We start from the raw sequence: 25,732 nt of genomic DNA on the forward strand, positions 1-25,732 counted from the left end.
CCTTAAAGAGAATGCGATGGCTGATTGGGAGCTAGTGGGAGTCGATCAATAATGGTGTAACGTGGTCATATTTCTTGGCATTGTGGATTAGTTTAATAGCTGTATTTTGGATAATTTGTAGTCTTCTTTTTTCTTTTTGGGAGATGTTAAGTAATAGTGAGTTACAGTAGTCCATTTTAGCTATAATCAAAGAATGAACCAGAATGTTAATCGATTTGGGCTCAAGAAATTTGGCGATTGATCGTATTAAACATAATTTATAAAAACATGTTTTGACTATATAAGTGATGTGTTCATGGAACAGTAATTTGTCATCAATTATAACTCCAAGAATTTTTAAAGTGGAGACAGACTCTAGGGGGATGTTATTAAGGACAAATAGGGTCTTCAAGCCTATGTCCTTTTTCCAGGTAAAAATCATGGATTTTGGTTTTTTTTTAATGTTTAATGCTAATTTGTTTGAATTGAGCCAGTTTTGTATTGTTTCTAGTTTTTTATTTATAGACAAAATATCATTATTTTCTGGGTCAAGAGGATGGATAAGTTGAATATCGTCCGCGTAAGAGAAAGAAGTAAAACCAATTGACTGGCAGATGCTCAGTAATGGAGAATGAAAAATATTGAACAGAAGAGGCGACAGAATAGAACCTTGGGGAATCCCAAAGGATGAAGAATAGGCTTTAGAGTGTTCATTATTGAACTTAACGAGTGAAGTACGGTTGGAGAGATATGAAGTAAACCAGTTAAGTATTTGGTCACTAATACCTATCGATTCTAGCCGATTAAGAAGTAGATCATGGTCTATTGTGTTGAACGCTGCGGATATGTCCAATGAGAACAGAACAACAGATTTGTGGTGGTCTAAAAAGTAATGAATATTAGTTATTAAGCCTATCAGTGAATATTCAGTGTTGTGAAATTTACGAAAACCTGTTTGGTTGGGGTGCAAAGCATTAGTTGTTTCGATGAAATCATCAGTTTTTCTGTTAATTTGGCCAAGAAGGGAATGTTGGCAATTGGACGATAGTTTGTAGAATCATTTGTACTAATTTTGTGATCTTTGAGTATAGGAGTGATGATAGCGGTTTTCCAGAGGGAAGGGACTGATGCAGTGAGTAAGCTTTTTAGGATGAGTGAGTGAATAAAGGGCCCAAAACAAGAAAATAATTCTTTAGGTAAAATGGGGGAATAATTTCAGATCGGGAACCTTTTAAGTTAATTTGTTGGAAGAGAGCTTCAATGTCTTTGAGGGAGGGAATTTTGAAATTGGAGTATTTGGCTGTCGGAATAAATTCAGTTTGGTGATTGTTCGTAAGACTACTAATTGAGTTAGAATAAAATGTACTTCGGATGGTTTTGATTTTTTGGTTGAATGCGTCGGCTAAATCCTGTGTTTTTAAGGTGGACTTCTGAAAAGTATTATTTCCTTTATTCTTCGGGTAATGGATTTTAGAATGTTATATAGGATAGATGAGTTTTTTGCTTTGTGGATTTTGTTTGAATAATATTTATTTTTGGCCTGGTTAATTTTGGTTTTATAGGTGGATGCCTTTTCTCTATAATTTTGCAGATTTGTGTGGGATTTAGAATGATGCCATTTTCTTTCTAAAGAACGAAGCTGTTTTTTCAGGAAATAAAGCTCTGCTGTATACCAGGGGTTAGATATTTTACGGGGTGATAAGGTTTTAGAGATTATTGGTGCTTTACTGTCTAAAAGAGATTGTAAAGAGGAGTTCCAAGTTGATAGTTGGTCTTCAATCGAGTTAAATGTGGCAGTTGCAATGGATGGGTCAAAGAAAGGCAAAATGTCTATAGTTTCTAATTTGGAATAGTCTCGATATGAAGTAAGTTTAGTTTCTGAAGAAGTTTGAAATGATATTGGTTTATGAAAATAAAGATTGAAAGATATAAAGTGATGATCGGACCAAGGAACTGGTGAGACTAATGGAACAGAGTGAACGAAGTATTGGGATTTAGGAGAGAAGATCATATCTAAAGTGTGATTGGCCAAGTGAGTAGGACCCACTATTATTGGTTGTAAGTTTAGAGGATTTAAGACGTTTAATATGTCCATGGTATTTGTATTAGAGAGCTCGTCGAAATGGATATTAAAGTCACCTAAGATCAGAGGAAGGGATGTAGAGGAGCAAAAATCAAATAGTAGGTCTTGGAGCAGAGCAATTCTGTTTTGTCCTACTGGTGGAGGGACATAGAGTAGTAAAAAGTTGAGGTTGGTGTTCGTATTGAGCTTAAGGTGGAGATTTTCAATGGTGGCATTTCCAGTGGAGTGGTCACTGAGATTAACGAGATTGTTTTGAAATATGACAGCTAGGCCACCGCCTTTACGATTATGGCGGTGATTTGAGAAGTAATCATAGTTAGGAGGACAACAATAGGAAAGATATGCTTCATCACCTTCGGTAAGCCAAGTTTCAGTGATAAAGAGAATGGCATCTTTTAAAAGGTGATGTTTGGTTTTAATGGATTTTGCATTGATGAGTTCTAGTTTCAAGCTTTTATTTTTGAAAGAGACGTTTATAAGGTGGGTTGAAACAGTGGTTACGGTACTAAGATTTATAGAGGGAGGAGAAGTTGGGATTTCTAATAAAGATGGGTGTCGAGGTGTTATTATTCTGTGATTTGAGGGACGATGGCCCCAAAGAACTGGAATGTTATTAGTAGTTGCAGGCATGTTGAAATTTGGGGAAATGTTAAAAGGGTGATTTAGGAATCCTGTAAGAAAAATGTAGAGAAACTTTAATTAAGAGCTCTTTTTTGCTCGTTTGCTGATATAGTATTAAAACTAGGTTGAACTTATTTCTGTACATTTTGCCATGGGCCAAAGAGTAAATGCTCTTACGCTGCTTAGTAAAACCCAGCGTTTGTTTTTAAATCCCATAAGGCATGAGTCAGTTTCCATAATGTATTATATCATTTGGCTTAGTGTATTTTTTCCTATTTTCTTGCCATGTTATTCAACATCTAAATAAAATAAATGACATATAAACAGGACTTTATAAAATTATGCACATGTATTATCTGATTCATCTCTCTGCTGGTCATCTATTAGGACCCTTAGTTCTTAAGCATCTTAGCTACAAACTAGAAAGCTTCTATTAAATACTGTTCTGTTGATTACCTTTCGACATTATCGTGCTGCTCCCCCTCTAACATCTTCCGTTGCCCACCCAGAATTCATTGTGGAATATGAAGACAAGAGATGGGGGCCTGGCGAATGGCAGGAGATAGCACGGGTCCCACCTAATGAGAGTTCAGTGCTTCTGGCTCTGGCCCCTTACCTGCAGTATGAATTCCGGGTCTCAGCAGTAAATGAAGTTGGAAGAAGTCAACCCAGTCAACCCTCTGAACTTTACGAAACACCAGCTGCAGGTATTTGGTGATCCACTGAGTATATCTGTCATATAACACTGTAAGAGATTCTTTAATGTTAAGGAGTTAGAAGGAAATCGTAACCTAGAAGCATTTCCTGGGAGTTGGTGCTCAGCAGAATTAAAAGACAAAAAAAAATCCTTGTGTAGAATTGAGGAAGGTTTCCTGAGCAAATACAGATTCACCTGGGAAAAAGGTCTGTCTGAAAATTATTGTCCTTTTCCTTCTAAAAGTACATAAAAGGTTCTTCAACAATGCACAGTTAAGGCCCTGTTTCACTGTACTCGGCTGCTTCAGGGATTTGCACACGCTAAATCTTCCCACTTCTTACTGTGCACCGTGTGTAAATCCCTGAAGCAGCTGAATACGGTGAAACAAGGCCTTGTTGGAGCGGGCTGTATACATTTACAAAGTGGGGGCACAGACACATAGCAATCATTTTGTCTGTTCTTATTCAGTCAACATTAAAGGTGACATCTCAAATTCTTGGCGGCCCCTTTGTGGGGTCCCTCGGGGTTCCCCGCTTTCTCCAATCCTGTTCAATCTCTATATGACTCCCCTGAACCTTTACAAGCTGTCAGCTTAGAAACATAGAGTATGACGGCAGAAAAGGGCCACGGCCCATCTAGTCTGCCCATACCAACGTCCCACCCCCTAACTCCCTCCGTGAAGAGATCCCACGTGCCAATCCCATTTTTTCTTAAAATCTGGCACACTGCTGGCCTCAATTACCTCTAGTGGAAGACTATTCCAGCGATCAACCACTCTTTCGGTGAAGAAATACTTTCTGGTGTCACCATGAAATTTCCCACCCCTGAGTTTCAACGGATGCCCTCTTGTTGCCGTGGGACCTTTAAGAAAAAAGATATCTTCCTCCACCTCGATACAGCCCGTGACATATTTGAACGTCTCGATCATGTCCCCCCTCTCTCTGCGTTCCTCGAGTGAGTATAGCTGCAACTTATCCAGCCGTTCCTCATACGGGAGATCCTTGAGTCCTGAGATCATCCGGGTGGCCATTCTCTGAACCGACTCAACTCTCCGCACATCTTTGTGGTAATGTGGCCTCCAGAATTGTACACAGTATTCCAGATGGGGGTCTCACCATGGATCTGTACAAAGGCATTATGACCTTGGGCTTACGGCTGATGAAGCTCCTACGGATACAACCTATGATTTGTCTAGCTTTGGATGAAGCTTTCTCCACTTGATTGGCAGACTTCATGTCTTCACTAATGATCACCCCCAAGTCTCGTTCTGCTACAGTCTTTGTTAGGGTCTCACCATTTAGGGTGTAAGACGTGCATGGATTTTTGCTGCCAAGGTGCATGACCTTGCATTTTTTGGCATTGAAACTTAGTTGCCAGGTCCTTGACCAATGCTCCAGTAGGTCATGTGTCATACTGTCGGGTATTGAGCCTTTGTCAGGCACTGTGCTTTTGTCTTTGTGCTCTTGCCCACTATGTTGCATAGTTTAGCGTCATCGGCGAATAACGTAATTTTACCTCGAAGACCTTTAGCCAAGTCACTTACAAAGATGTTGAATAGGATCGGGCCCAAGACCGAGCCCTGTGGCACTCCGCTGATCACCTCCGTCGTTTCGGAGGGGGTGCCGTTTACCACCACCCTTTGAAGTCTACCACTAAGCCAGTCCTTAATCCATGCAGTTAATGTGTCACCTAATCCCATCAAACTCATCTTGTTCAATAACCTGCGGTGTGGGACGCTATCAAATGCTTTGCTGAAGTCCAAGTACACGATGTCTAGGCATTCCCCCATATCCAGCTTTCTTGTTACCCAGTCAAAGAAGCTGATCAGATTGGATTGGCAGGACCTTCCCTTTGTAAATCCGTGTTGATGGGGATCTCGGACAGGATTGTGTCCACTCAAGAACCCTCCCTTCCAACTAGTCTGCCTACTCAAGAACCCTTCTTCCTTGGAGTATCTATCGTTTGAGCATAACTCTGTAGTACTCCCACCTGTTTGTCCCATCGACTCTTGAAGTTGAGCACGCTACTGGCCTCGACCACCTGGCGTGGAAGATCATTCCATCGATCAATCACCCATTCGGTGAAGAAGTATTTCCTGGTATTTCACCATGAAATCTTCCTCCCTTAAGTTTTAGTGGATGCCCTCTTGTCGCCGTGGGACCCCTTAGAAAAAAAATTTCCTCCTCCACTTGGATTTGACCCATGATGTATTTGAATGTTTCTATCATGTCCCCCCTTTCTCTGCGCTCCTCGAGAGAATATAAGTGCAGTCTGATCAGATGTTCTTCATATGGGATGTCTTTAAATCCTGAGACCATCCTAGTGGCCATTCTCTGTATCGACTCCATTCTCTTCACATCCTTTTGATAATGTGGCCTCCAAAACTGGGCACAGTACTCCAGGTGAGGTCTCACCATGGATCTGTATAATGGTAGTATGACTTCTGGCTTGGGAAACATTGTTCACCCATGCGGACGATATCTTTATATTGATTGAGATTGATCCAGATCTCAGCAGTCTAGCCTTTAAAATAAATCACTGTATTTCCCAAACTCCAAGCCTGGGCTACGTCTGTCCAGATGAACCTAAATGCAGCAAAAAAGTTTAGTTTTTCTGCTGAAAGAAAGCTTTATAAAGTATATTTTACACCATGTGTGGGCCACAACCCAGTCAAGATTTCCACCCTAAATATGAGTGATATTGATTTGCATGCACTGCATGCATTGTGGGCAGATGGATTTCATGCATATTCAGGGTGGTAATCTTGAAAACCTGACTGGATTGTGGTCTTCAAGGGCTCCTATATTATATGTAAAAAGAAGTGCTTATAAAATTTCATTTCACGCATAAAAAGAAGACACACTTCAACACCTGTCTTAAGGCATTCCCAGAGTTGTAACTTGGGTGGGGATGTGTTAAATTTGCAATTTTAGAAAATATGCATATTCTTTAGGAATATCCTGAAGCTCTGGTCTATTTGTGGGCTTTCAGGACTGAACTTGGACCACACAACTTATCCATTTGAAGTTATGACTGCTGGTTTTCTGTTTCAGTTGATCAGTATGTATCCAGCAATCTTATCGAAAAGGACATCAGACATACTGATAGATGGATAAATCATCTATTTACCTACGCAATAGCTATAGTTTGGAAAATTGACTCCCAGTATTATTATAACCTATTACCTTGAAATGGAAGTAGTTTGTCTAAATGATACAATTTTTACAGCTCCAGACCGAAATCCTGGAAACATCAGAGTAGAAGCTGATGATCCAAATGAGATGACCATCAAATGGGAGGTAAGAACATGACTTCCACCGAGTTAGCAGATTAGGAAAGATTTGACTTCTCCTCTTCTGTTGCTGTGTTTCTACTTCCATTCATTCAACCGCTCTTCTATCTGTACGGAGTCTATAGGCGCTCTTTAGGGGTTAGAGTAAAGCTACCAGATTTCTGATGGTTGAAATTAGACCACATTTGTTCATTTGGGGGAGGGGAGGAGTTGTTATCTTAAGATTGCAGCACTTGGTATTTGCAGGAAGTAGAAACATGTAGATCCATCTCAGTTAGAGAATTTAGTAAAAAATAAACCTTTCTTTGAGAAAGTTTCAGAAATTAAGTCTGTCGTTGAGGATAATAAGTAACGCTTAGAATAATGGCCTGTTATTTTGCCTGTGACGTTAAAATGAATGATTTAGTAAATCGGTCGCCCAGCAAGACTCAGCCACGGAACGCCAACAATGGTGGGCTTAGTGAATCTAGGCCTAAGTGACTTGCCCAGGGTCACAAGAAGCAGCATGGGTGCTACACTTTCCCCATGTGCTAATTATAAACTGCAAAGAATAGACATAAGGCTCTTGAAGACATATTGAAACAGGGCATCTCGTTGAGCCCTAGGTAGTGTTTTTGTCAGTGCTCAGAGAGATTCTGTGGAGTTGCCGTACAGTGAGAGAAACTGGGCCTCTTCTCCCTTGAAAAGAGGGGACATGATCAAAACATTCAAAATAATGAAGGGAATAGACTTAGTAGATAAAGACAAGTTGTTCACCCTCTCCAAGGTAGAGAGAACGAGAGAGCACTCTCTAAAGTTAAAAAGGGATAGATTCCGTATAAACCTAAGGAAGTTCTTCTTCACCCAGAAAGTGGTAGAAAACTGGAACGCTCTTCCGGAGACTGTTATAGGGAAAAACACCCTCCAGGGATTGAAGACAAAGTTAGACAAGTTCCTGCTGAACCAGAACGTACGCAGGTAAGGTTAGACTCAGTTAGGGCTCTGGTCCTTTACCTAAGAGCCGCCGCATGGACCACTGGTCTGACCCAGCAGCGGCAATTCTTCTTATGATTACCTTTACGGTTTGAAGTTAAAGCACTAGATAGCCTTAATAATGTGAACTAGGTCAGTAACTATTTTATTTTTACTTACTTTTTGTTAAGTTCTTGTTATTATTGATGTACCTCAAATTTTGTTATGTTTTGTATATGAAAATTAAAATAAAGAAAAAAAAAGAAACATGACAGCAGATAAGAACATAAGAACCTAAGAATAGACTTACTGGGTCAGACAATAGCTCAGTAGCCCGTTCACACGGTAGCCAATCCAGGCCACTAGGACCTGGCCAAAGCCCAAGGAGTAGCAACATTCCATGCTACCGATCCAGGGCAAGCAGTGGCTTCCCCCATGTTTTTCTCAATAACAGACTATAGACTTTTCCTCCAGGAACCTGTCCAAACCTTTCTTAAAACCAGCTATGCTATCTGCTCTTATCACATCGTGTAACTTCATCGAGTGTCTCCCAGTCTTTGTAATTTTTGACGGAGTGAAAAATCAATCTACTCAGGATTTTGTAGACGTCAATCCTATCTTCCCTCGGCTGTCTCTTTTAAAACAATTTCATTCAGGTAGTTAAGTAGTTGTCCAGATAAAAGCGTTGGCTGAAAACTGCCTCCTCTCCCCCCCCCAATGGTAAAACTATGTGTGATAAGACCTTATGTGTATTGCATGGCGAGCAGCGAATCCTCACATGCACGTTATGATATAAACTCTACCCTTGATACAGCTAGGAAGTTGATTGCAAGTACAGTAGTGTTCAGCACTGGCTGGACTGAGAATGATCAGAAGAACTCTGCAGTGAATTTCCCTTGGAGGCCCAATTTCAGTTTCAGTGATAAGTGGATAAGAGCATGTCTGCTTGGAGCAGGTTTCCGGGTATCGCTGCATCTTGTTTCCGCCATCATGCTGTGCCTTTCTTCAGGTTAACCTGGACTCAGTGACGTAGTAAAGGAAGGGGTCTGCCCTAAGCACTGTATTGGTGGGGGCGCTGGCACCCCTCCTTCTCTCTCCTTGCCATGCACACACTCCCTTTCCCTTCCCCCGTATTTCTAGTTGTTCACCACCACGAGTAACAACTGCAACGTGCACCTCGTAACCACGTCATTTCTCCCGCTGACGTCACTTCTGGGTGCCGTCCATAGTAAGTGACATCAGAGAGAGAACTGATGGAGTTGCGAGGAGCACGTTGAAGTCATTGTTGCTCGTGGTGAGGTATGGGGGATTGGGGAAGGAGCAGGGGTGCCTCTCACCCTTGCTATGCCACTGAGTGAACCCACTATTTACAAAGACAAACTTCAAACCTCACAGCACAATGGCTGAAACATCAGTTCTTACCTGACAAGATGAAGCGAGACCCAGAAACCTGCAACAGGCGCGATGCCACCTGCAGAAACCCTGAGAGAAGAGCATGACTGGTTCTTCATGGTTAGCGTTACCAGACATGTCTTCCTTTTGAGGACGTGTCCAGGTATCTGGATCGAGGTTTGAAAAGCTTTTCTTCGTGTAGGAGGGCATCTGCACATGCCCTGTCCAACGAGAGAAAGCAGTGGGGGGCGGGGCTTGGGGGCGTGACAGGGCGGAACCGGGGTGTGATGGGGCAGGTCTAGGGGTCCGGATTTTCCAGACGGAAAATCTGGTAACCCTATTCATGGTAAAGGATGCTTTCTTCTCAGCTATGAATGACCCAATTCTTCTCTTCTTTTGCAGCCTCTGAAGCCAGTGGAACACAATGGACCAGGCCTAGTATATAGAGTGAGTTGGAGGCTGAGGGGGCAGGAAAGTGAATGGAATGAAGAGACAGTGAAAAGACACTTTTTCATAGTAAAAGACACCCCTGCCTATGTCCCTTATGACATTAAAGTCCAAGCAGAGAATCATTTAGGGTATGCTCCAAATCCCAAAATATTCATGGCATATTCAGGAGAGAACAGTAAGTAGCAGAAAATTCATTTTATATCTATCATACATTGTTCATGCTTGCCTAATGAGAAATAGACAATTCAAATGTTCTCAAAAAGGAAGAAATGTGATTGCTTGGGAAAAGGGGGGTTTATATGCAAACAGTGAGGTACTACAGCGCTACTAGACATATGCAACGCTGTACATCCAAACACAAAACAGACAGTCCCTTCTCAAAAGAGCTTACAATCCAGTCATTGCACAGGGCTCAGGGAATGAGAAGACAAATAATGGTGCTTAGCAGGCTGGATGGAGTGAAAGAGGATCGTGAATCGCGAGAACTGACTGCAGCCAATTGGAGAGCAGCGCCAGAACAGGCAGGAACGCAAACAGCCCATGCCTGCCCTCTGTGCCGCTCTGCCCTGTCCCGAACCAAAGAAGAGCCGTCCGGCGAGGAAGACAGGCAGGAGCTTAGATAGGGGACTTTAAAAAAAGGTACAGAGGGTGGAAAAAGTGCGTCTTATGGAGCGAAAATACAGTAATGGGCTTCAGTGTTGTTGCCATGTGGTTTTGTAAAACAGAAGGGGGGAAATGAATATTGACCCAGTTAATTATAGATGATCAAAATCTACTGTCCATTTCCTTCTTGAGAGTTATTAATGCCAGACGTTCTAGTATATTCTCAGCCACAGCCCCTCTACCTGCCCATTTGAGGGAAGAAAATTTTTTAGGTAGGTTCAAAGAAAAATGGAAAGGTTTTGTTTATGTTCTTTTAATTTACTCTCTCCTTTATTTTAAATTTTGTACATCGCTTTGAAGTATGATAAGCAATCAAATCAAATTTTAAATAAAACTTGTAAAATAAGTCTTTTAACTAAAAAAAAAAATAATCCTTAAAATCAAGAGTATCGTATTTATTTATTTTAAAATGTATATACTGTCTATTAACTAGGTGGTTTACATGTACAGATACATAAGATTCATCATGACATGTTCTCTCTTACAATTAAGTCTACTGTTTCACAAAATACTGAAACAAACATAGTAAAGATTGAAAAGAATGATAAGCAACCCTGAAGTAACTGATATCACATACAACAAGCAATTTAGTTATAAAAGAAAACAGAAAAAATAATACTTTTGTGGACGCGTTCTTAAAGGGCATCTTCCATACTAGCCAAATATCAAAGGTGTCAAGGTGAGGCATCTGGCAACCACATCAAAATCTGCTTTTATGAGTGCAAAAGTCTCTCAGACAGTGGAAGAGCGCTATCAAACACCATATCAACATATAAACAGTGTAACAAACCCACTGCCTGCAGCGGTTTTGTTCCTATGAAACGTGTGAAGTTTTGCCCCAGTGCAGAAGAGCTGACCAGGTCAGTGCCCTGGAACTTGCAGGCAATGAGTAGATGAGACAGGAAGTTTGGACTCTTGTATAGATTCTTGAAATCCTGGCAGGAGACTTGGCCATTCCCCGCAGTGCAGGCCCGCTTTAAAACCATGGACTTGCACTGCGGGGAATGGCGGCAGAGAGCAGGAGAGTCTGGCGAGCAGGCAAGAGAGATCGGGGCAGAGCCCTGACAGGCTGCTTCTCCTGTCACTACTGTCAGGGTCTGCGCATGAGCGGGGATCGCACATTTGCGATCCCTGCTCGCAAATCGGGGCGTTCCTCTGATCGACTGATATGTGAATCAGTCGGACCTGCCCAAATCGGAAATGGGCAGGTTAGTGAATCTAGCCCATTGTCACTATTCAATGCTGACCGGTTAATAGTGACTAAAGGTGGCTCTGCTGTTTACTCGGTCCAATATGGCTGCTAAACATAGCCACTCAGGCTCAGATTCAATAAAAGACACCTAAAATTAAGTGCCAATCTAACTTAATTATTTAAAAAGCTTAAGCAGTGCTGATAACAAGCAATTAGCACCTCATAATTGGCTTCAATTAAGTTTCAAGTTTTATTTAAATTTGATAATCGCTTATATATAATTTACTAAGCGACTTACAATAAAATATAAAATAAACATACAATTTAACGTACAACTTAAAATGGGTTAGACGGACAGACATATAGACAAACTTGAGAACATAAGGAAAAAGGGAGAAAGTTACAAAGTTAATGTTTTTCATTTTTAAAAAAGAAAAGAAGAAGCCATGAATGGAAGGTACACGAGGAAAGGTAAAAATTTTTTTTTTTTTTTAAATATATAAATGGTGTTTGGTTCGTTAGATATAAGTCATTTAAAGATTAAAAGCGTCTCTAAAAAGGAAAGTTAATTAATCTAGCAACCCTAGTTAGAGAAATCTGTTGCTTTTGTTCTGTAAATTATCTCTTCCATTGCGCACCACATTTTGGGATCAACCAGATTTCGATCTGGACTGTTTGGAGGCCAAGCTGCTGGCTCAATGGGCCTGATATTCAGAGAGGCTCTGGCGCGCTTAAATCACCCATTGACGACAAAATGCCAATATGTAGCAGCAGCACTAAACCAGGCAGTGCCACTGAATCTGCTTGCTCATCTTATGTGGGACCAGGCAGTGCCACTGAATCTGCTTACTCATCTTATGTGGGACCAGGCAGTGCCACTGAATCTGCTTGCTCATCTTATGTGGGACCAGGCAGTGCCACTGAATCTGCTTGCTCATCTTATGTGGGACCAGGCAGTGCCACTGAATCTGCTTACTCATCTTATGTGGGACCAGGCAGTGCCACTGAATCTGCTTACTCATCTTATGTGGGACCAGGCAGTGCCACTGAATCTGCTTGCTCATCTTATGTGGGACCAGGCAGTGCCACTGAATCTGCTTACTCATCTTATGTGGGACCTGGCTGAATATCGGGCCAGGCCCCAAATACGTCTTTTTTTCTGTTTTCTTTAAAAACAAAACAAAACATGTGCCCCCTTCTGCCCCCCCAAAGAATGCCTCCTCTCCCCCCCCAGCACCCACTTCAAAGACCCCCATCCCTGCTCACATCCTGTAGTACCATAAACAAATGGCTGTCGATCGCATGTCAAACACGTAACAGCACCATTTATAGAATCGTATCTTCATGAAAGGTAAGCACTGGAAATGTAAGCCAAGGTTTTAAAGGCCTCCATTTCCATGTGAATCATGATGCCTAATGCCACTTCTGATGTCTACAATGGCGTTAGGCATCGTCAAGCACCTCCATAGCAGCAATGCCAGCGCTTACATTTTTTGATGATAGAATTTGGGCTTAAGTGAATAGCAATTAATGTAAAAAAGTACCTCTGTTGTTCAGAGTGGGAGGGGTGGGGGGTTATTTGGAAAGAGGGAAATGCTTGCACAGCTTTGGTTTTGAAAGCCTTGTACAAACGTTTCATGGGTAGACTGGTATCTACTTAAACGTTTATGTCTCATGAATGCAAATATCTGTTTTCTCTAATGTGTTTTGCTTTCCTGAAGCTCCAGATGCTGCTCCTCTGAATGTGACAGTAGAAATTCTGAACAGCACTTTAATTAAAGTTGGCTGGTCAAAGATCACACAAGATCAAGTTCGTGGACACCTTGAAGGATATAAGGTTGTAGACATTTTTTTTCTTTGTTGTAGCTGGATGTACCTGATTCATGATAACGAGATAATCAGAACAAAAAATCATAAAATGTGGGGATGAATTTGACTGAATTTGTGGAGAATCTGGCTCTTACCACCCAGTGCCTCATTCCTCTTGTCTGGAAACTGGTGATAGAACACGTTCCATGATATGTGCCAAGACCACTTGCAATCTATTTATAATAAGGGGAAGGGGACAAAATTGGTGCAACACCAAGTTCTGCACGTGATACAGTTTTAATAGCACTTCCAAAACGATCAGCCATTAATAAAAGTTTTGCCGCACACAGTGGAATTGATTTGCCAAAAATTCCTAAAGACCATAATTTCGATATGCCAGTGATGTTTGATATGGTGATAATCGAATCATCATTCTTGGTTATGATATAATGTTACACGCTTTGGCTCGTGTTAATGTTTGGCTGACAGAGAGCACTTTTTCAGTAGTACCAGCTGATGAGGATAATTGTATTATGCAGAATAAAAGGGGGGGAGGGGACCCCATACCCAATATGTATTAGATACACTTTTAGTTAATACTTTAAAAGACACTAATATCATATGGAAGATGTAGCTCAAAAATAGAAATCCTTCAGTAACCTGTGACACAGCAAAGATAGCACGCAGAGTACATATTTTTCCTTCATAGAACAAAATATTTTGGTTTAATGTCTGGGACAAGACGCTGGGGCCATAAAAATGGTTCCATGAAAGTGAGCTAACTGATGAGGACCAGCCAGCACAGCTTCAGCAAAGGAAGATCTTGCTGCACTTCTTCGAGGGAGTAAACAGGCAGATAGACAAGGGCAACCTGGTCGACATTGTATATCTGGATTTTAAGAAGGCGTTCGACAAGGTCCTGCATGAACGACTACTTTGAAAAATTGCGAGCCATGGAATTGAGGGTGAAATACTCACGTGAATTAAAAACTGGCTGGCGGATAGGAAACAGAGAGTGGGGGTAAATGGACAATGCTCGGACTGGAAAAGCGTCACGAGTGGAGTGCCGCAGGGTTCGGTGCTTGGACCCGTGCTCTTCAACATGTTTATAAACGACCTGGAAATTGGTACGACGAGTGAGGTGATTAAATTTGCAGACAATACGAAGTTATTCAGAGTAGTGAAGACACAGGAGGATTGTGAAGACCTGCAACGTGACATAAACACACTAGAGAAATGGGCCGCGACATGGCAAATGAGGTTTAACATGGATAAGTGTAAGGTGATGCATGTCGGTAACAAAAATCTTATACATAAATACAGGATGTCCGGTGCAGTACTTGGAGAGACCCCCCAGGAAAGAAATAACCAGAGTGGTATCCTTTTTAAACTCTGGCGTTCTTTGACTAACTCTGATTCCAAATCTGACCAATCCTCATCTCCCTCTGCTGATATTCTAGCTTGTTTTTTTTCAAGATAAAATCTCTCTTATCAGGCAATCTTTTCCTGTAGGTGAAATTGGATATCTCCCTACATATTCCAAAAATTCTACAGAGGAGATACCAGCTGATCGTTTTTGGTGTTCATTTAATCTAGTATCTGAACTTCAAGTTTCTAAACTGTGTGAAAAGATGAGAAAGTGTAAATGTTCACTGGACCCTTTTCCATTATATCTATTTCTTAATATTTCATCTCAAGCTATAACATGGTTGACTACTTTATTGAATTTCTCTTTGGAAAATGGATACTTCTCACAATCCATGGGCCAAATAACACTTATTCCTCTTCTAAAAAAGTAGATTTAGTTCCTACTATCCCTTCTCACTACCGACCAATTGCCAATATACCTTTGTTAACAAAAATGTTTGAATCAATTGTAGCTGGTCAACTTACTGATTATTTGGAGAAATTCTCATTACTCCAGCTGTTTCAACATGGGTTTCGTTCTAATTTTAGGACTGAAACCTTATTGATCTCTCTTCTTTCAAAAATTAAACATAGAAACATAGAAGATGACGGCAGAAAAGGGCTCCAGCCCATCAAGTCTGCCCACTCTGCTTACCCACCCCCTGTCTATGCCCTAATGACCCTCGTAGGGATCCCACATGGGTATCCCATTTATTCTTAAAGTCTGGCACGCTGTCTGCCTCGATCACCTGCACTGGAAGCTTGTTCCAATGATCAACCACTCTCTCTGTGAAGAAATACTTTCTGGTGTCGCCATGAAATTTTCCGTCCCTGAGTTTGAGCGGGTGCCCTCTTGTGGCCGAGGGTCCCTTGAGAAAGAAAATATCATCTTCCACTTCGACACGTCCCTTGAGGTACTTAAATGTTTCGATCATGTCTCCCCTCTCCCTACGTTCCTCGAGAGTGTAGAGCTGCAATTTGTTCAGTCTCTCTTCGTACGAGAGACCCTTGAGCCCCGAGATCATCCTGGTGGCCGTCCGCTGAACCGATTCAATTCTGCGCACATCTTTACTGTAATGTGGCCTCCAGAATTGCACACAGTACTCAACAATAAATGTCCTATTTTGCTCCAGTTGGATTTATCTGCGGCGTTCGATGTAGTATATCACGACATTTTACTTCATTTACTTTCAAAAATAGGTCTCCATCATGTTGTTCTGCATTGGTTCTCTAAATTTCTTTTGTCTCATTTTTATTCAGTGAATATTGAAGGTGATATCTCCAATCCTTGTGGGGTTCCCCAGGGCTCTCCGCTTTCTCCAATTTTATTTAATTTCTACATGACCACACTGAATACTTTTAAGCTGTTCACCTATGCGGATGATATCTTTATACTGATTGAGATCGATTCGGATATTACCAATTTAGTTTCCAAAGTAAATCATTGTATTTCCAAACTTCAAGCTTGGGCTCTTTCTGTCTGGATGAAGCTTAATACAACTAAAACTAAAACTGTCGTTAGGTCCAAAATTGGACTGTCTTCCTCCTACTTTAGCTTTGGAATCTGGGGTCTCTTTGCAGATCGAGTTCTCTTCTAAGATATTGGGAGTCCTTTTTGATTCCTCTCTTACCTTTAAGGACCAAATAAATTCCCTGGTCAAGAAATGTTTTTTTTAGTTTATGAATGTTGAGGAAGGTTAGACATCTTTTTCATCATTGACATTTCTCTGTCTTGGTCCAATCAATCATATTATCTAGACTAGATTACTGCAACATTATCTATCTTGGCATCACAAAGATCTGTCTCCAAATTTTACAATTAATCCAGAATACTGCTGCGAAGCTGATCTTTGCGAAAAGTTAATTTGACCATGTGACCCTTTTGCTCCTGAGTCTTTATTGGCTCCCGGTTTATCTTAGAATTCAATTCAAATGTGCTTGTATCTCTTTCAAAATTTTATTTGGCATTTTTATTCCCCTTGTTCCCTTATTATGTACCTGAATGTAAAAACTGCCTTGATAGTCTAAGTACCTAAACAAAGATAAAGCATTTTCCAATGCAAAAGCTTGTTTTACCCATGGAAAACAGCTGTTATAAAAATGGGGGTGGGAGGGAGGGAGAAGAATAAAAATTGCTGAGAGAGCACCTGCGATTGTGGTATATTTGTGTGGGTGCTCTCTGGGTTACACTGTGTTTCCCCAAAAATAAGCCATAGGCACCAGCGCTCCCCATGCGACCCTTCCATCTCTTCCACCCATCCGAACCCCGACCGCAAGACCGAAATACAGCTTTCTCATGCCTGGGCATCCCTCTGCTGCATTGCCAATGATATCATCAGCAACGTGTCAGAGTACGCCCGGGTGTGAGAAAGCCACGATGGGGCCTATGCTGCCAATGATGCGGTTTGTTATAAGGTACTGTATTTCGGTGTCACGGTCGGGGTTTGGATGGGTGTGAAAAATAAAAGGGTCAGCAGGGAGAGGGGGGTGCGCGGCAGCGGTAGGGGGGATGGGAGGGATTAAAAATGCTCCATGGAGGGATGGGAGGAAGGGAGGGATAGAAGCTTCAAGGGTTCTGCTGCACAAGGGGAGGGAGTGATATAAGCTGCAAGGGTTCTGCTGCACAGGGGGATGGGAGGGAGGGTGAGGGATAGAAAGATACTGTGGGGGAGAGAAAGGAAATAGGAAGAATTGGGGTGGAGGAGAGGAAGGAAGAGATGATCATTGTACATGAAAAAAAATAAGACCTAGTGCCTTTTTGGGGGCACAAAATTAATATAAGACAGTGTCTTATTTTCAGGGAAACATGGTAGTTTGAAGCAGGACAAAGCTGCAATATACCTGTGTGTCTATTTGCACCTCTCGCTGAGTGGGGGGGTAAATGTTTTGTATGGGCAAATGTGTGCTAGTTAGTCCAGGTCTGAGATCCCATTGTGTAAAGGTACTTAGATGTCTATGTTGCCTTATTAAAATGGGCATAAAACGGACACCTTTTAATAGGTGCTCCATTTTGAAATGACCCTCACATTGACCACTGGGATTCGTGTCCTGCTCAGAACTGCCTGCATGCTGATAGGATTTCAGATCATTGTACGAGTAATGAATGCAGAGAAATAAAGCTTAAAAAGTACCAGATTTTCTGACTAGCTTTTGTGATTTAGCACTTCTATCCTCACGGCAGACTAGAGTAGACTAAGGCTTAGGGCATTACCAGAAAGAATGTCAGTAATACTCTGAAAGAAATGATGGGTTACATTCATGGATGGGACAGTTTGGTTTTATTGGCCATCATGATGACGAAATGATTACCAGCAGATATTTGGTAGCTAATATTCAGTTGCTGCCTAAGGCTAGCAGCTAGATAAACCTGCCTAAAAAGCAGGTCTATCTTTAGCCACTAGGACTTAGCTGGCCAGCTGATGAATATTAGCTTGATTGGCTAAGTCCATAGTGACAAACGTTGACCCAGATATTCAACATGGTCTCAATATCGAGCCCTTAGTGACTCAATGATATTAGAAAACTACAACTAATCTCTTAGAGGCAGATAATCACATGGCCAACTGCAGCTAAATTTAACTCTGCAACTGTATCTAGACTAAAGTTAAGGGAGTGAATCATATGATTGCATATAGGCCTCAATGTCTCATCAATGGTGACTATCAAAAATGATTGGCCAGACTTGAAAGATACCCTGGGGAACACCACAAGAGGACAGAAAAGTAAGGGGAGAAAAGATTTCCAATAAAAAGGTTTCTCTTCTTAATGTCTAAGTTTAGCTTGACAAACCTTTTGAAAATGTATATTAATTAATAACTCTACCTCACAGGTGAGCTGGTGGACAATCAGGAGCTTACTGGATGGAAAAAGAGACCACCTTGAACGCCACTCCCTGACATTCCCAGGGAACAGGGACTCGGGAATGATTCCAGGACTTGAGCCATTCAGTGAATATCATTTATCCATTGCAGCTTTTAACAGCAGAGGAGATGGGCCTCAAAGCGTGAGGAAAACGTTTCAAACCCCCCAAGGAGGTAAGAGGAAAAGCAACTTAGGAGTTGAATTTTAGACAAGAGTTAAACGTACCACTTTTATTACTAGCTATCATTTCATAAAAACATGATGGCAGATAAAGGCCAAATGGCCCATCTAGTCTGCCCATCCTCAGTAATCATTATCTCTTTCTCTCTCAGAGAGATCCCAGGCCTTCTTGAATTCAGGCACAGTCTCGTTCTCCACCACCTCTTCTGGGAGAGTGTTCCATGCATCTACCACCCTTTCTGTAAAAAAGTATTTCCTTAGATTACTCCGGAGCCTATCACCTCTTTAACTTCATCCTATGCCCTCTCATTGCAGAGTTTTCTTTCAAATGAAAGAGACTCGCCTCATGCGCATTTACATCACATAGGTATTCAAACATCTCTATCATATCTCCCCTCTCTCATCTTTCCTCCATAAGAGATGCCATACTGGGACAGACCAAAGGTCCATCAAGCCCAGCATCCTGTTTCCACAGTGACCAACCCAGGTGACTAGAAACTTGCCAAAGAGTCAAAAACTCATAACAATTTCTTTAGGTATATCAGAAACAGAAAACCAGTGAGGGAATCCGTGGGACCATTGGATGATCAAGGAGCAAAAGGGGCACTCAGGGAGGATAAGGCCATTGCGGAGAGACTGAATTAATTTTTTGCTTCAGTCTTTACGGAAGAAGATGCAAGAGGTCTACCAGAACCGGAAATGGTATTCAAGGGTGATAATGCAGAAGAACTGAAAGAAAGCTCTGTGAATCTGGAAGATGTACTAAGCCAAATCGATAAATTAAAAAGAAAGTGATAAATCACCTGGACCTAATGGTATACATCCCAGGGTACTAAAGGAACTCAAACATGAAATTGCTGTCCTGCTGTTAATGATCTGTAACCTGTCGCTAAAATCATCTGTAGTACCTGAAGATTGGAGGGTGGCAAATGTTACGCCCATTTTTAAAAAGGGTTCCAGGGGAGATCCTGGAAATTACAGACCAGTAAGCCTGACTTCAGTACCGGGTAAAATGGTGGAAACAATTATAAAAAATAAAATTGTGGAACACGTAGCATAGACAAATATGATTTAATGAGACAGAGTCAGCATGGGGTCAGCCGAGGGAGATCTTGCCTCACCAATTTGCTTGACTTCTTTGAAGGTGTGGATAAAGGTGAGCCAGTTGATATAGTGTATCTAGATTTTCAGAAAGTTTTTGACAAAGTTCCTCATGAGAGGCTCCTGAGAAAATTAAATAGTTATGGGATAGGAGGCAAAGTTCAGTTGTGGATAAGGAATTGGTTATCGGATAGAAAACAGTGGGTAGGGTTAAATGTTCATTTTTCTCAATGGAGGAGAGTAAACAGTGGAGTGCCACAGGGATCTATAAACGATCTAGAAATTGGAATGAGCGAGGTGATTAAATTGCAGATGACACTAAACTGTTCAAAGTTGTTAAACGCATGCGGATTGTGAAAAATTGCAGGCGGACCTTGGGAAATTGGAAGACTGGGTGTCCAAGTGGCAGATGAAATTTAATGTGCACAAATGCAAAGTGATGCTTATTGGGAAGAATAACCGAAAAGCACAGTGGCTCCGCCAAGACCTCACTCAACTCCCTAAGCACCTTGGGATGTAGGTTGTCAGGCCCCATTGCTTTGTTAACCTTGAGCTTTGACAGCTCACCGTAGACACTGCTGGGCGTAAACTCGAAGTTATTAATGGGTCAACTGAGTCAACCTTTGTCTGTAGCTGAGGACCAAGCTCCGGCGCTTCTCAGATGAAGACTGAGCAGAAGTATTCATTTAACAGCTGGGCTTTTTCCGAATCCTTTTCCACATAGTCTCCGTCTGGTTTCCTAAGACGTACAATCCCGCCTGAGTTTTTACTTCTGTCACTGATAGATCTGAAGAAGGATTTATCTCCCTTCTGGATGTTCTTTGCCAGAGATTCCTCCATGTGGAATTTAGCCTCCCTGACTGCTGTTTTGACGGCTTTTGACTTGGTCAGGTAGTCTGCTCTAGAGTCCTGTTTCCCCGATTGTTTGTAAGAGATGAATGCTTTTTTCTTCTCCTTGATGAGGTCTGAGATCTCCGCAGGGAACCACTGCGGCTTGTTGTTTCTTCGCCGCTTACTTATTAATTTAACATAGCGGTTTGTGGCTTTCAAAGTCGACCACATTTCTTCCACGCTATCGGTTTTTGCTTGGCTTTGTAGCGCCTGGTGAACAAAGGAACCCATGTCTTGGAAGTTTGTGTCCCTGAATTTGAGGACCTTGGTCAGTGTGGTAGATTTAGTGAAACCTTTCCTAAGATTGAACCATACCATGTTGTGGTCACTGGAGGCCAATGTGTCGCCCACCCAGACCTCTGTGACACTTTCTCCATTGGTAAGTAATAGGTCCAGAATTGCCTGATCCCTTGTTGGTAAATTGGCCATCCTCAGGGTGATTGATATTATACTCATCATTCCAACAGACTCATTTTCATAATAAGGAATAAAATAAATGCGCATAGAATGTATTTTAAAATCTATGTCTGTTGTTTTTCATTCACTAACCGAGAAAGGTGGTGCAGAAGAAAACAGTGACAGAGTTCAAAGAAGCATGGGATGAACACAGAGGATCTAGAATCAGAAAATAATATTAAATATTGAATTAAGGCCAGTACTGGGCAGACTTGCACGGTCTGTGTCTGTGTATGGCCGTTTGGGGGAGGATGGGCTGGAGTATTTCGGCAGTGGGAACCCAAGCACAGTACCGGGTAGAGCTTTGGATTCTTGCCCAGAAATAGCTAAGAAGAAAAAATTTTAACAATTTAAATTGAATCAGGTTGGGCAGACTGGATGGACCATTCGGGTCATCTACTATGTTATGTTACTAGTACTATGTTAACAGATTTAAATGCCCAAGTATCTGCAGTAAGTGTCAGTTCATTCACTTTGAAACTAGGAGCAAGCCATGAAGGTAGAAAACATTTTCTGAATGAGTCATCTTCCTGTATATAGCGCTCCATTTGCATTGTATACTGAAACCTTATGTAACCACTTCTCTACTTGTGTTCTCCAGTCCCTGAACAGCCAAATTTCCTGAAGATTCTCAGCTTTGAGAAAGATTCTGTAACTCTGTCTTGGGGAATTCCGAAGAAACCAAATGGCATTCTCACTGGTTATCTTCTGCAGTACCAGATCAGTAAGTACTTTTATTTCTTTATTCAATTTTCTATTCTCTTTTCCCAAGGGAGCTCAGAACAGTGTTTTGTTTTTTTACAAAATTTTAGCTATTTATATACCATCTATCAAAGTTATCTAAGCGGTTTACAATCAGGCACTCAAACGTTTGTTTGAATTAAAATCAATGCTTTAAGGCAAAATTGAAAGTTCAGAATTCTAGGAGAGGAAACTAAACTCTCCTCAAAGAAAAACACAGCTTACCTTGAAGCTCAGCGTCTGTAGGCAGAAAACAAAACCACATATGTTTTTACTGCACTTCTATCTCCAGACTCTCCTGGATGTCCATTGCTTCTCCTTGGTCCTGCAAACATCTCCTCTGGCTGGTCTGAGAGAATCTCACTCTCTTCCTGGCTCTGGTCAGCTCCAGCTGCAGTCCCTGCTTGCCTCTCTCTTCTCGCTACTCTGGACTGCCTGGCTTTAAGCTGTGGAGAGACTCTCCTCCCCTGAGGGGGGGGGGAGGGCTTGCCACACACTAGCTTGGTCCGTATGTCTACCTACAGGTTTCTTTCCAGCCCTGGCTCTTAGAGGGACAGGCTGCTGGAAAGGCAGTAATTTCCTGGCAGTGTCAAGGACAGGTTTTTCTCCTAGGACAAGCAGGATGAGTCAGCCACATATGGGTGTTGTCCCAACACCTCCCAATTTGCGGATAAGCTCTCCAATAGCTCAGAGAGATTTTTTTTTTCTCTGAGCACGTGCAGTGCCTGGGCCCCACTGGGCATGCCCGAGCCCTACCCATTTCCCCCTGCTTCCCCCTAATCCCCAGTCTTTAGTTTCCGCCCGTTCCCATCGGTCGGATTTTTCTACAGCTCTCCATTACAACTTTTCTACTAATCAACTTGAAGATGCCTGAATCATCTAAAGAAACAACTGGGATGCAGGAGGAGGATGAACACACTGGATCCTTATGAATTGTGCGCCCACTGATTGGATCCGGCGCTCGAGGTTTCCGTGTGGCTTGCATTGTGCGCACATGTCACCATGTGCACGCAAGCTAAGGAAGAGGGCACTGAGAGACTTCATGAAAAGAAGTGAGGCCCGAGAATCTTCCTCCAGCAGCCATCCTCATCGGAGCGTAGCAGCGGGGGATCCACAGACGAATCCGGTGAGGAGCCTCCAGGACATCCTGGCTCAGTCAACCCCCCCGACTGCAACTTGCCCGGCCGAGAAATCTCTCCCGGAGGTCCTGCATGCTGTCGCTAGCCGCCAGCCCCTGCAGGAAGCCGATAGGAGTCTCACCAGACCGAGAGATCTCTCCAGGAGTTCCTGCATGTTGCTGCTTACAGTCAGGCATGAAGAGAAGTGAGGCCCGAGAATCTTCCTCCAGCAGCCATCCTCATCAGAATGCAGCAGCGGGGGATCCACAATAGAGAATGACACGGTGACAAAATTAATCACTGTTCCCGTCCCCGCGGATAACCGCGGGAAATAATCCCATGTCATTTTCTAGTGTCTATTTCAACCTCAGTCCTTCTACATCAGCATTCTTCAAAGCAAAGCTTGCGGGTCAGTGGTTGTGGCCATTCATACTCTGATTCTTCCCTCTCTCTTTAAAGAATGACATGAAGATGGTTTCCCGCGGTTATCCACGGGGACGGGAACGGTGATGAATTTTGTCACCGTGTCATTCTCTAATCCACAAGCTACAGTGGCAAGGAGCCTCCAGGATGCCCTGGCTCAGCTAATCCCCCCGCCTGCACTTGGCCCGGTAGAGAAATATCTCCCGGAGTCCCTGCATGTTGCCGCTTAGAACCAGCCTCTGCAGGGCAGCCGATAAGAGTCTCGCCAGACCGAGAGATCTCTCCAGGAATCCCTGCATGTTGCCACCTACAGCCATCCTCTGCAGGGCAGCCGATAGGAGTCTTGCATGCTGCTGCGTAAATCCACAGTCTCTGCAAGCAACAGATCGGGGCTTTCACCCTCCAGACAGCATGCTGCCTCTTATAGCCAGCCTCTACAGGGAGCCGATTGGGGTTCAAAGGTAAGTCCTATCTGCTTGTTTTTGGAAAAACCTCTGATAATCTGTTGCAGCCCCGAGGGCTCTGCCCCACCCTCCTCCCAATCTGAATTTAAGGAGAAAGAATCTCCCATGCTTCTTTCCCTTGGAGGGGATCTGCAGACCTCTCCCCCCAGTAGGAGACATGCTGCCCCAGAGTTCAGCTTATAAAGGACATGCTGGAAAAAAAAAAACAACAACAACTCGATGTTTCTTTCCCTCTTGGGGTCCTGCAGAGTCTACAATTCACACCTTTCCCACCCTGCCCCCCTCCCCCTCTCATGTTGGGAACGAGGAGTCTGCCTTTCTCAGCAGGGTGCTGATATCTTCAGAGATGCGGCATGTCAGACCATGCCTCTCCAAAGGTGGGAGTTTGAAACTCCTCAGTCTAAAAAGCTGTTTGCTCTTCATAAAACCTAGGCAGAGTGCTTTTCCAGCTAGCATGAGCAACTCTGTACTATTCATGATTTCTATAGCACTGAAAGGCATATGCAGCGCTGTACAGTTTAATATACAATAGGCAGTACAGCAGCAGAAGCCCACTCAAGAGGCATTATCACTCCTCTTTCTCTGCCTCCAGGCACAGTGGGAAACGCAGCCAGGAGCACTGGCACAGATGAAGGGGTGCATCCTGCCCCTTCTCTGTAGGCTCTCCCCCCCTCTCAAGAAGGACAGAGAAGGGCGGTGGGGTACATGGAGCCACCCAACCAGTCAAGTGGAGCAGCACATGAACCTGCGAACCACCAGGGGTGGGACCAGCAGCCACAGTTAATCCTCCTGCTGACCCACTCATCTCTCAGCGGGCTACATTCCCCACTATGTCCCCCTTTAGAGGGAGCCATGCACAACAACATGGCGCGGTTCAGCGGCATGCCATGCACCCAAGCAACGGAGGAACAAGCTACACAGCAGCCTCCAGCCACACCCTGAGTCACCACCCACAAAAATAAATAAATATTTACTAAAAAAAAACAACAAAAAAAACCCCCCACAAACGAGGACTCACCCCAAGTCCCTCCAGAAACTCACAGCCTTTCTCAAGATCCACGTGGGTGGACAACAAGTACCCAAGACAGAGTACTACAAGGCCTGAACTACCAGTACCAGTATTTCACGCAGGCAGTGGCGATTCCAGTCCACAAGAACCTCCTGGACTGCAGAGACAAGATTTGGCTGACTCCCTCCTCAGGGCAACCAACATCAAGTAGACTGGTATTGAAGTACCAGATCTTTCCAGCCCAGGGATTCGACAACCCGCAGCAGCCATACATGGACATTGCGGTAGCTTAAGAGAAACAGGGCAGCACGACCCCCCCCCCCTCCAACCCCCGTCAGGGAAGGACCTGAAAAACCCTGGTTTCCACGGGGAAAAAGACCTTCGAGGGCGCAATGCTGAGTGCACGAATTGCTGCGCTCCAGTTCCAGATGCGGCTTTATCAGGAGGCCAGTGAGAGGAAATAAATAAATAAAATAAAATAGAGACTCCAGCTCACAACTGAGCCAGTCCACACTGGCAGCAGTCTGTGCCCCAGCGCTCGCAACAGTAACATAACTGCTACGCAAACAAGCACCGCCCGAGGGGCAGGGGCATCCAAGGGCAGCCCTCTCCCCAAGACAAAAACAGAACCTTGATCACCCTCCGGCCCAGCATGATCAGATTGTCTGCGAAGGCTTGGCCCAGGATCACCATCGACCAGTGGGCCCTCAGCATCATCAAGCAGGGATTCCGAATTCGTCTCCACTCCCGCCCCCCCCCCACCGAGTGGGTGGGGCACCCTACATCTGACGACCCAACTTTCCTGCAGCAAGAAGAGGACCTGCTTCGGCAGAATCAATAGAGGCGGTGACGAACAGAGGAGATCACCAAGGGGTTTCTACTCCAGGAGCCCCCGCGTCACCATGGACAAGGACAACGCTCGTTCCTGGATCTCTGTAAGCTCAACAGATGC

At 43.2% G+C, this 25,732-nt stretch overlaps 1 protein-coding gene across 2 annotated transcripts in view; it reads left to right on the forward strand.

Annotated features, from left to right (window-relative positions):
• CHL1 (cell adhesion molecule L1 like) overlaps positions 1–25,732 on the forward strand; it is a 126,396-nt gene that overhangs the window by 81,099 nt on the left and 19,565 nt on the right. For both annotated transcript variants that reach the window (XM_033926532.1, XM_033926531.1), the window contains exons 16-21: positions 3,193–3,390; positions 6,609–6,679; positions 9,418–9,640; positions 13,042–13,157; positions 18,366–18,570; positions 21,627–21,749. In XM_033926532.1, the coding sequence (XP_033782423.1) occupies positions 3,193–3,390; positions 6,609–6,679; positions 9,418–9,640; positions 13,042–13,157; positions 18,366–18,570; positions 21,627–21,749 (936 nt within the window). The remainder of the gene's footprint in view (positions 1–3,192; positions 3,391–6,608; positions 6,680–9,417; positions 9,641–13,041; positions 13,158–18,365; positions 18,571–21,626; positions 21,750–25,732) is intronic.

This window comes from Geotrypetes seraphini, chromosome 17, assembly GCF_902459505.1.
Source record: "Geotrypetes seraphini chromosome 17, aGeoSer1.1, whole genome shotgun sequence".
NCBI classification, from domain to species: domain Eukaryota; kingdom Metazoa; phylum Chordata; class Amphibia; order Gymnophiona; family Dermophiidae; genus Geotrypetes; species Geotrypetes seraphini.